At 41.3% G+C, this 12074-nt stretch overlaps 1 protein-coding gene and 1 long non-coding RNA gene across 9 annotated transcripts in view; one reads left to right on the top strand and one right to left on the bottom strand.

Annotated features, from left to right (window-relative positions):
• Positions 1 to 1130: 1130 nt before the first annotated feature.
• The window catches only part of gas7a (growth arrest-specific 7a), a 49970-nt gene continuing 39026 nt past the window's right edge, over positions 1131 to 12074 (bottom strand). For 7 of the 8 annotated variants that reach the window (XM_037089772.1, XM_037089768.1, XM_037089770.1 and 4 more), the window contains 7 exons: positions 10880 to 10954; positions 9859 to 9937; positions 7623 to 7754; positions 6173 to 6296; positions 4327 to 4406; positions 4043 to 4141; positions 1131 to 3573 (listed from right to left, as the gene is read on the bottom strand). In XM_037089772.1, the coding sequence (XP_036945667.1) occupies positions 3460 to 3573; positions 4043 to 4141; positions 4327 to 4406; positions 6173 to 6296; positions 7623 to 7754; positions 9859 to 9937; positions 10880 to 10954 (703 nt within the window). In that variant the 3' untranslated portion in view covers positions 1131 to 3459. Of the gene's footprint in view, positions 3574 to 4042; positions 4142 to 4326; positions 4407 to 6172; positions 6297 to 7622; positions 7755 to 9858; positions 9938 to 10879; positions 10955 to 12074 lie in introns of those variants that run through there. The other variant, XM_037089776.1, reaches the window with a different exon arrangement.
• On the top strand, positions 5781 to 7717 carry LOC119014518. Its single transcript, XR_005072989.1, has 3 exons — positions 5781 to 5828; positions 6151 to 6324; positions 7602 to 7717. It is a non-coding gene; the product is annotated as an uncharacterized LOC119014518 (long non-coding RNA).

A 12074-nucleotide genomic window follows, 5' to 3' on the forward strand; every position in this document is an offset into this window, starting at 1 on the left:
GTTTAAAGAGTTGGTTCAGCTCTGCTGTGATTTGGCAAATCTTAAAAATGCCTTTTTCGTCGTAATTATGCTTTTACACGAAGGTTTGACATTCACATAAAAAGCCTAGGTTGCATTTTGGTGAGAGTTTCACTTTTAGTAGTTTTCTTGCTCCCAAACTGAGCTGCAAACATCCGGTGCGCCTGCAGCTGCAGGCGTCAAGTTGTTTGACGTTGTTTTATGTGATTATGAAAGTCACGAGCAATCAATATATCATGTGAGGATGCATCTGACGGAGGCAGGCGAGATGTTTCACTGTTTTCAGCGAGACCCCACGAAGAACGCCAGTGTTATTACATCTTCACGAGATGAACTGCCACACTGTGAAAGAAGCGGCTGTAAAATGGTGGATCCACTTATCTTTGAGCTTCAAAACCTCAATGAAATAACTTGTTTGATTGTCATAATTTGAGTCCAATAACATTTGGAAAGTCTGGAAGAGCCGCAAGATTTAAGTTTAACTTTATTTATGTTGTTGGGTGCTAGTTTCTGTGTGCTACTTGGGATCTGGCTCATTTCAAACCGGGGAAGTTGAGCTTTGTTTCCAGACTTTGTGCTAAGCTAAGCTAAGCTAAGCTAAGCTAAGCTAAGCTAAGTAGCTGCTGGCTGTAACAGACAGACATCAGAGTGGATTCCTACTTTTTTCCTCCCTGTAAGACTGAAAGTGAACACGCTTACTTCCCAGAAATGCCGAACCATTCCTTTAAAAGTTTGAACATCACATCGGTTGCAGCAGATTACTGAACAAATCTGATCTGCTTTGTGTTTGATATGAAATTATGCAATATATTTAATACTCCTGCATGGAATCAGAGCTCGTACGGTAAAAGCTTCTTCATCTGGAAACACGGGGGTTAGCTTGGTATCGTTGTCCTGAAGCCTGTTGTTCATCCACCTGCTTCACTTCCCCTCCCAAATCTGTGAATCTGGACTGAACCCAGCAGAGTCTGATGAGCCCGTAAACAGATCTCAAAGTTTTCGGCTGATCACGCAACGTCACGTTACGTTCAGGTGGTCCGCCGAAGCTCCTGAAGTCCTAACCTAACCCTTCCTTCCTTCCCCGTGCAGTTACATAACAAGACACCGTGGCATTTAATTTTCAAAGAGGAGATTTATTTTGGACACGGCATTCCACAGTACAGCGTCCGGACAGAGGTCACCTATGATCAAACATTCTCAAAGAAACATCAGATTTTTAAATGCACGTAAAAATGAAAATGTTAATCACAGACGGGCAGTAAACTCAACTCGTTACGTCATCGTGAACATTTAGCTGGAACGTAATAACTCTTCACATTTAGTGCACAACATTGACACACACTGATAAAACCTCTACAACAGATACGCTATTCAGACCTGCGCGTGAAGCCGTTCTGGGTTTTAAAGCAAAGTCTGAATGTGCTGAATCCATTCATCGTGTAAATTAACTTCTTCTTTAATTAACCCCCCCAAAAAATAAAGCGGTGCACTTCATCAGTGTAGCGATAAGGCAGGTAAGCTTTTATATATGTATTTTTTTTTTAATAGCATTTTTTTTTTTGTGCCTGGCAGCTGGAGTAGGATTACAACATGACTCTGTGTTCTCTGACTGGCTTCGTGCGTTTGAGAAACAAAAAACAAACAAAAAGAACAAAAAAACAGCCACAGAACGTTAACGACCCAAACGAATCCAGAACCGACGGACCACAACAGAACGTAAAGACAAAGACAGACACACACATGTGAGCACAGACACACAACTGTACATGCACTCTCTGATAAGATGTGTTTGCATTTGTGCAACTGGATCGATCAGTAACATCCAGTCCAGATCGATCCGTATCGATCCCTCATCTTCTGTTTTTAATATTTTATTATCACCTCTACTGCATGTTTTCTGTTTTACTGAAGAGGATGAAGACCGCTGGAAAAACAGAAAGAAATTTAGTTTTCACCTCCATCATTCACTTTTCTCAGAATTCTGGCTTTTTTCTTGGATGTCTGACTTTTTGGGGGAATTTTGACTTTGTTTGGAATTCTGACTTTTTAGGAATTCTGACTTTTTTTTCCCTGGAATTATGACTTTTTCTCAGAATTCTGACCATTTTCTTGGAATGTTAACTTTTCTTTGAGTTTCTAACTTTTTCTTGGAATCCTAACTTCACTCTGGAACCCATTGTTTTCTGTTTTTATTTTTTTTCCAGTGGCCCTTCATCCTCTTCTGTACCATCTTTTACCATCGTAAAGAAATTTAAAATCTCAGACTTTATCTTTTTATTCTCACTTTAATTCTGAGAGTCAGAACTGTGAGAAGAAACTGGAGCTCTAATCCTCGTCCGTCTGTTACCACCGCCGTAAAGATATTCTCTGTACATTTACCAAAAATAAAACGAACAACATCGTACCGTACAAACACCTCATCGGCCCGAACATCTGGGACCTGTTAAACATTTGACAGCAAAATACATCTAGCCTGTATGTACAAATGTACACTGACGCAGAGTAGAATATGTCAAGGACATTCCAGGTATATAACCGTGAGGCACTAAAGGGTGTTTCAGTGTAACTTGGACCATCTTTTCCCTCCGGACTGATCCAAAAAAAAGACCCTGGCCTAAATCTGATCGACCACGTGTTCGGACGTGTGGCGAACAAATCCACATTCCCAAAACACTTTGCGTGTGTGTGTTTGTGTTTTAAACAGTTGAGGTTACTGGATTTTAACGCTGAACACACAAGTTCTCTTTGTGTGTTTGTGAGAAAAAGCTCCCAAATTGTTTTCTGTCACTTGAACGAGTGACTTTCACCGGAAAAAAAAACAAAAACAAAACAACCGTCGTGGTTTCTGCAGATCGTGCAGCTCTCCGTACACAGTAAAAGCAAAGATAGTCAAAACATGCATTTTCCACCAAAATGGACCAGCAAAAATATGAAAATATATCATATTCATTCTAAGAGCTCAGTATGCTTCAATATCGTATCTAAAATAAAGGTTAATATCAATAATCAGAGTTTTTTTCTTTTGGTTTTTACTCAAACTGGAAAAATGTCGATTGAAGTGAAACTGAACGATTCAAAATACACATAATCTTTTTTTTTTCTTCTTTTTTTGATAATAGTGTCGACTTTACAACAGGTAAACAGCAGAATATGTTAAATGGCATTCAATAAGCTAATGTTGGTTATGATAGGGTTAAAATTTCGAAGGAACATGCTGGTACTGTGATCCGTTACGGTTTTTCCTGCACTCAGACTGCGTTTAAGTTAAGAACCTTTTTCCTCCTGATGCTCCGGTCAGAGAGAGGATGAGCAGAACCTCGGTGGTCTGAACATGCACTGTCCCTGGATCAGTGTTACTAGAAGTAGTGTTCTGGAACTCAGTGGATCTGTGTTGTGTTGCAATACTGAAGACAGGATGGCTGATCCCGGGTCAGGGCGGGTCTAAATGTCCATATCCACGGGTCGGACCTCGCTGGTTTTGTTCTCCTTCACCCACAGCTCTCTGTCTTTGGATGGATCCACGTTCTGCAGCAGCTGGTCCACCGGCTCCACCATCTACAGACAAACGGCAAGATGAGCCCGGAAAACATCAGCAGAACCTCAACGGGTCAGATACAACGTACAGAGAGAACGGTGATGGCAGCCGATCCAAACACAGGTCCAAAGTAAGATCATGCAACAGCGTTTGGGGTTAAAATCTAGCTGTTCAGGCCAATAAGCACCATTAAATGTTTGCCGAATTAGCTGTTAGCAGTTGCTGTTTGTAGTCGACACTTGAATACACAGACATCTGTCACTGGATTGCTCTGAGACGGACGAAAACTTAAAAACATGAAGATTTTAAAGCAAGTTCTGAATGTATATAAAGTGTCTTTCTGTCCTCAAATTCTAGGCAGATTTATGGATGTTGTTGTCGTGTTCTTACACATTTTTCATCCTCCTATCGTCCAACAATACAGGTGAGGTACCTGTCATCCTTAATTTTAAGCGTTTGGATCTTAAATCAAGGTATAAAACAACTCACACTCTGGTTGAACATGTCCGTTTCATGCCGCAGGGTCGTGTACTGGCGTAGATGCTGCTGAATCCACTCGATCCGTTCAACCTCCAGTTTCTCCAGCTCCTGAAACAGAAACAACGAAAGAAAAAAAAAAAACTTTTAATCCTGCAGTTTTTGTTGCGCAAAGTCTGAAGTTATACACCTCAAACAAAAGCAGACTTCTGACACATGTTATCATCTCAGATATTATCTGATAAATCACAGCTGGTAAAAGGATAAATCTGCTCTTCTTTAAGAGACGGCGTTACCATGCTGGTGGTCACCATCTCCTCGAACCACTTGCACTGAGTCTGGTTGTACAGATCCACACAGCGCATCAGGTCGTCTCCTGCAGAACGAGAACAAGAAGCAGAGGTCAGAGAGGTCACGTGTTTTTCTTTTTCAAATGTTTGTTATACAGTTTTATAATCTTTGATGCACAAGGAGCAGAAACCCTGCAGGACCAGCAGAGGGCGCTGACACACCACTGCTAAATGATTCAGACGCGATCGGCTTGTTTTCAGCCAAGTCGACTGCAAACGTGATGCACTTTCACTTCTACTTGTCAATTTTCCTTTTTATGCGACTTCATACTTCAACTTCACTAAATCTCAGAGGCAAATATTTTACTTTTTACTTCACTATGTTTGTCTGACTGCTTTAGTCACACATTATTTTTCAGATGACAGTTTTTCAAACCCTTCCTGTCGTGTTAAAAAACATGATTCTTTAATTTTGCTGATTTAAAGTTGGATTTTTTTCTGATAAACTGACAGATGAAGTGTTGAGAAAAGTCTTAAACCAAATAAACTTAAAAAAAAAAGACTTACATACTTCTTTCACAGTGTATTAGTCATGTTTTTTTTCCTAAAATCTTTGGTTTATTCATTTATTTATATGTTGACAAGAAAAGATGCCAAACAGCCTCATAAATTAATTAAAAACTCATCTTCAACAACAGTTTTTGACGTCGGCTCTCTCTCTTTAAACTCTCTTTGTCCGCATGTGCCGAACATTTCTAGGACGAACATGAATCAGATCTTTTTGATCAGATTTTGGTTTGACAGCTTCTATTTTTAAACGAAACTTCTCGCGTTTGTGTCGACTTTAAAACTTGAATCCTCGTTTGATGTGAACGCTTGGACCGAGTTTTGCGACGACCCGCTGCGACTGTCTGTAAAGAAGCTTTCTGACATTTATTCTCACTTTTAAGATTCACCCAACGTCAGTCAGGTTTGCAGAATTATAAATAAACAGAACAGCGATCATGATCGACGATCCATCACATTACAAATGCGAACATGTTTAAATTTAAATTAGAAAGATGAAATGTGGAGATGGGAGATTTCACGGCCACAGTGAGCACGTTTAATCTGATAACTGGGAATAATCAAAGTTATGATCATAATCTGAGTAATGCGATAATGGAAAAAAAACAGGATTACGTGATCCAGTCAGTTATTTGGGTTTCTTTCCAAGTATGTGATGTAAAACATGCAGTAATTCTCTCGTTCTTGAGCAGAAACCACATCTGCATCTGCTTTACAATATCCGGTTTCACAGGTCCGCAGAAGAACAAAATAAACCAGATTAACTGTATAAAAATGTCATCGCGTCTCGCTGCCCTCGCTGTCGAAGACGAGGATGAGTTTTTACCTTCGCTGGGTGGATTTTTGAAAGAGCTGTTTTTGTTTTCTCTGTCGGACACATTTTTTAGGATCAGGAGAGCTGAGATGTTCTGTTCAGCTGTTCATGACTCGAGGAGCTCAAGGTAAATCTGAGATGGTCCGACCCTGAAGGAAGCAGCTGCTTTCTTTTGGCGAAATTACGACAAGATTTTAGATCTTTGGGCCTCAAAGAAAAAGGAAAACGTCTTGTTGGTCGGACTGATAACAACTCAGGCACCAACTACAGACATTTTCAGACATTTTGGATTTATCCTGATGAATGAACTTGTACAACAACATGAGATTTTTTTTTACTGTGCTTCACCTCCTTTACATCTAAAAGCTTTCGTCTCCTCACAAACCTCCCTTGCTGACATCCAAACAACTGCACTTCCAAACACAAGCCGTGTCTATCTCTTATTTAAGCTCCGGCTCTGCGACCTCTGACCTGCTTGTGTGGATTTCCGCCGGGCCTTCTTTATGTCCTCCTCCGTCTTGTTGCTCAGTTTGATCTCCAGCTGCTGGGTCTTCACCTCCAGATCCTTCTGTCGGTCTGCCAGGGCTTTACGGGCCTGCGTGTGATGTGCAAACGCAGAAACAGTGAGTCATTCAGCGTTAATCCTTAGATTTACCGTCCTTACGTCTAATACGAGGGTCGTTACGGCCTTTTCATGTCGGCTACCGACATCTGCGCTCTGATCCCGGTTCTCATCATTTAATCTTTTCTTAATCCATATTATTGAGTCTTTCCGCTTATTCTGTCCAAGGTCACGGTGTGAGAGTGTTTATAAGGTAAACACAGTAACACCTCAAGAGGCGAAAACAAAAAGAAAACGTGTGAATGAAAACTCACAACTGACTGTTAGCTAAACCTAGCTAATGTTCGTATTTCAAGAATTTCAAGGATGTCTTTTTCTTTTGCCTTTGAAAGTGTTTTACCATCATTTCTAAACGTTTAGATTTAGATTTAGCAAGAAAAAAAGCACTAGTAAAGTTAGCTAACCATGCTAGCAGCAACCCTTAGCAGCCTATGTCAAGAGTTTCAGGGGTTTTGTCTTTTCTTAACCTTTGCCAAACATTAAAAAACACAAAAACAACTGTGTGAGAAATGTATTAAACAGTGTGTTTGTTTGCTTTACCATTATCTGTAATCATTAGCATAATCAGCTAACTGACACTTAGCTGTAACTAACTCCAAGACCAAGTTAAGAGTTAGCTAGTTAGCTAGAAATCCTTTTCAAAACAAGTCAAATAAGTCGTACTTGGTGACGTTTGAAGCTAATAAATAAACCAGCATGCGGTTTATCAATGTTTAAATTCAAAGAAAAACCTTTTTAGAAGCACTCACACACAACTGATCGTTAGCTAACCTCGCTAACCTCGCTAACCTCGCTAGTGCCAAGGGTCACTGACTAGAAGAAGTCTTTCATGGTTATAAGAGTAGAAATATTGACCAGCTTAGATACAACAACTCCACAATAAGCCTCTGTGTTGAATATATGCATGAAATAATATCAATATATTTAGTGTTGGCGGACGTGTTGAATGAAAAGCAGAACAATATTGCTGCCTCCGCTTTGCCTTCTTGTCTTATTTCTGGTAGTGCAGACAGATCGCCCACATGAAGCTGCTGCCCACTGTGATATACCTCTGTTACACCACACCATGCCCCAAAAATCAAATATAAACAAAACACTGAGTGTGTGTTTACTGAGGAAATACATTCAGTTCATGTAACGCTCTCAGCGGGTGGGAAGCAGAGACACATATTCAAAGTGTGGGAGTCACTGAAGCTGTTTTTATTCTGCTTTACTTTGGACTATGAGGAGGTAAATATCGGTCAGTCAGAGATTGGGTGTGCTGTGTCTAATCTACAGGCACGTCAGACTCTTCTGTACCTTCTCCACACCTGCGTAGCGACTCGCCAGCTGCTTCCTGAGGTCGGCGATGTGATGGTCGTACTTCTTCAGGTCCTTCTTGAAGTTGTCGCCCCTGAACGTCAGCAAGGGTTTTTCTACCTCGGTGTGGAGCTGTGAAAACAAGTCAGTCAGCTGTTAGTTGGTGATTAAAAATAGTTCTCGTTGTGTCATGTGTTTTTAATAACACTCCAGCTGCAGAGGTGATTAATTTACACTCCATCGCGCCCCCTCCTACCGAATGCTCTGTGTTGTTTGTATATATTTATCCTTTATCTATGATATCAGACATTATGCAGGACTGTCACACGTTCACCAAATGGAGGTTGCTGACACCACGACAACAAACGTACCCATGTGATGTTAAGTGTTACGTACTTGACGTTGTGAAACAGTTTTGGGGAAGTTTGTGCAACAACACAACTTTGGTTAGGATTACGTACGTGACGTTAAATAAATAATGTAGTTAATGTTGTGAATTTGTTGCATTTTGGTTACGTTTTGACGTTTTGCCACCTAAACTACATGGTTAAGTTTAGGGAAAGATTGTAGTTTTGGTTGAAGTTAGTACATTAATTACGTCAACCGAGAATTCAGGTCTGTTTGTTTGTTTGTCAGCAGGATCACATAAAAACTACACAACGAACATCCACTACACTTGGATGAAGGATGGATCTTGGCCCTAAACCAGGTCTCTAAACCAGGAATGGTTTCTCATTATCATATTTTGGTAGCTGGTATCTGTGAGTTAGTACAAAAGGGTGACTGTTGGGAGGTATAGACTCTACCGATGCCATCCTACATACGCAACTCAGGTTAAATACAAATATATAAGTACCAGTAGACAAAGAAAGTAAGTTATACTGGCTTCCAAAGTCAGAGGAAATGGAAATACTAGTAATAAATCTGTGTTGATTCAACTTAATGGTGATCTGTTGCATAAAAATGGGTCCAGTCAGTGCTTTTGGCCCCAAAAATGGCCACAATCATAACTCAAATATTAATTTATTATGAGTTTCTACTACTGTACACTAGCTGAAGAGTATGTGCTGACTGGCACGTACAATATTTACGTATGTAGTAACAGAAATTTACACAATATTCGTCCCTAAATCTCTAAAATCAACATATTACTTTACAAGGGGGCTCTGTGCCTACGTCACGTTAGCTGATGTTAGCTTAATTAGCTACTGTTGCTCTACCAGACTTGTATTGGCAGGTCTAATTTTTCACGCCACGTTCACGTTACAATCCGCTCACGTACGGCAAATAAAAAAGTCATTAATAGATTAAATCTGCCACAGATTGTTGCAGCCCCTTTAATAAAACCTGTCCCTCGTCCTCTGAAGCCACATTCATCTCCATGAAGGAAGACAATTACAGTTTTTTTTTTTTTGTAAGTCTCTGTTTTGATTCCTCCCACCAACACTTGTCCAATACTGTGAAAAAAGATTGTTTTTTCATGACACTTCAATAAACTACAGAGTGCTTGTCAGCGATGTGGGCGCTCCGTACAGAATCCTAATCGAGTGCGAAATGCCGGCGCGGCGAGAAACAGATGAAATGCAGCTTATTAGAATCTCAGAGGAAGAAGAAGAAGAAACAAAAAAGAGCTGCAGCCTCGATAAGACGTCTGTTTCGAGTTACCTTCTCCTCACCCGTCTCGCAGTAAAAAGGGTGGATGGTCGCAGCGCTGGTGGAGCTGGGAGAGCCGTCGATGGGGGCTCGTCAGAAACCGCAGCTAATTAATGAGACAACGTAGGGCTACGGAAAGCTCCCAGGCAGCTACCGCGTTATTTTAAGGCTCCGACCGAGGCCAGCGCGCCGTTTTCTGCATGGCCGGTAATCGGTTTGTGCGGACGGGTCATTTTCTTCTGACAAGGTCGAGGTAAACAAGCAGCGTCCCCTCGGGATGTCTTCAGATCAGGTATCCATTACTTCAGGTGATTGAAAACGTGAAAACACTTAACCTGAGGGCCAGAAAACTGCAAACACAAAGGCATCCGCAGAGGAGGTGGACAATGATTGTGATTCAGAGGAAGATAAAAATGTTCACCGCAGCGATTTCTTACTTTTTTACACCAATAACACCGATGCGACAGATAAAAATCAGCAAACCAAAGAGTTGAGGAGTCACCAAAGCAACAAACTGCTCATCAGGTTAATAACTGGGTGATTTAAAACTTATTCATAATTAAGTCAACGAGCAGATTTTTACCTTGTTGGAGAACTTGAGGTGAACTTCGGCCTCGTCGTGCAGACTCTTCTTCAGCTGAGTCCAGGCTTCTCCCAGAGTCCTGAGGGAGAGAAATTAATTCAGACGTCACCTTAGAAACCAAAATACTTAAATATTATACTGCACAGCTTCTAATATACATGTTTTCTATAAACCGAACAACGTACAAGTTGTGAAGTCAGAGTTAGAATAGTTTGACACCGAACTCGTCCTGTAAAGACGGTCGATGAGTTTCCATGTTCAACCTCTGTAAGTCTAATTTAGACACATAAAAGCTTTATAATTAAACTGTGGGACGTTTAATGATGTATTTTATATCGTAGGACAAAACGTTTAAACATCTCCAATCCGTGACGATGTTCGTGTTGTTCCTAGCACCCCCTTTTGACAAAAGCGGCTGCTGTCGTTAAGATCTTTGCGATCTTTGTGATTTTATATGTGATCAGGCATTAATAATAATTATATAAACATAGCAGTATGTCTGGTGGCAGTCTCGTTTGCTGTTACAGCTCATTTATAATCATCAAACTGTTTCGTAAACACTAAAAAGTTCCTCGTTGTCGCTTCAACTGAAAACCAAATTAAGGAGCTCACAGACTTTGAGGGAGCTGGATGTGCAACTATGCAAACTGATTCTTTGGTTTTCAGGATTACGCCACTAAAAATAACCCAGTGTTGCGGCGTCGCCCTGTTAAACGCACACGTCCTGTTTGTGTCTCCATTAGATTTTATTTTATCTTATTATGTTATCGTGGGATTTCCAAAAGCTGGACGTCGACCAACCTCCACAACTGTGTGTCGAGCCAGAAGCCTTATCTCTGCTCTGTCTGCCGATGCTGAGATCAGCTCAGAGATTATCTCGCTGACAGACAAACCAGGAGAAACAGTCTCTGAAACGGCCTCTGATAGGTGCATCAGTGTGGGAACAAGTCTGTTTTAAAACACTCGTGAGTCTGGACGCGGCTGTTTTAATTACTCGGCGAGCGATGGGTGCTGCACTCACCCTTCCTCCTGCAGCGCCAGAGGGCTCAGAGACAGCTTGGAGAGGTTCTTGGCGTATTCTTCTTCAATCTTTATCCTGAAACACAAAGAACAAACAATGAGATCGCTGCCTGGCTCAAGGGAGCATGATAAAAAAATCGCTTTTGTCAAGTGGAAAAACAAAACGCTTTGGCAGATCATTTTCAGCAGGAGGACAGAAACTTCCACCGCGATTCGACTGAATCCCACATTGACCTCTGACCCCCGAGCGTCAATAATTCCATCGTCCTCCAGCGGTTGCACATTTTCACGGCGACTGTTCTCATTTCCATCCCTCAAAATGGAGATGATGCCCTCATATTCCCTCCTCCCCCACCAGGAATCCATGTTTGTGCCCTTTGTGACATTCACTTCCTCCACCGGTTGCACATTTAACATCCACACCTGAGTAAATCTGTCACCAGCCTGAAGAAGGTCACCAGGCTCATTCTCTGCCTTAATGTTCAGATTCTCCCGCAGTAACAAAACGCAGAAAAGGTCAGCGGAGAAAAGAAAAAAAAAGTCTACTTTGAAGGATTTTGAGAGACGAAGAAGAATCCTCATTAACTTCCCACGAGTGGGACGAGGACGTGAATGGAGCCTTTGTTTGATTTAGGTGGAGCTAATTACACAGAGAGGCGTGAGATCGGATGTAGAAGTTTTTAAGCTGAACTAATTTATTCATGTTGTGTGTTTTTTTTTTGTTTTTTTTTGACATCTTGTTTAGGCTCAGACATCTTTGCATTTCCTGTATCCTCAGTCGCTTCTTTGAGATAAAATACGCCTCAATTACAGGGCGCAAAGTATAAATTAAAACCCTCAACCGGAAGACAAAAGCTTTGAACCCGTCGCCCGACAGATCCTCTTAGAAACGAAGCTTTTCTCCGGAGACAGCACAAAAGATTTACGTGCACGTCGTCAACGCGACTTTGGGGATTTCTTAACGAGCCGGGGTCTGTTCTTTGTACGCTGGGACTTAATGCAGCTGTGCTCGTGTGAAAATAACCAGGTATTGATCTTTTTCTCGGCCTAAACGGAAGCAGACCAGAAGCACAGCGTCGCCTAAACATAAAAAAAGAAAACTGAATTTGAAGAAACGTGAAGCTGCAGCACGTCGGAGGTTTACAGAAGCCTTCCGTGCCAGATGTATTCCAGTTATCGGGACGCTTGCCGACCTT

The sequence above is a fragment of the Acanthopagrus latus genome, chromosome 23, assembly GCF_904848185.1.
Source record: "Acanthopagrus latus isolate v.2019 chromosome 23, fAcaLat1.1, whole genome shotgun sequence".
In the NCBI taxonomy this organism is placed as follows: domain Eukaryota; kingdom Metazoa; phylum Chordata; class Actinopteri; order Spariformes; family Sparidae; genus Acanthopagrus; species Acanthopagrus latus.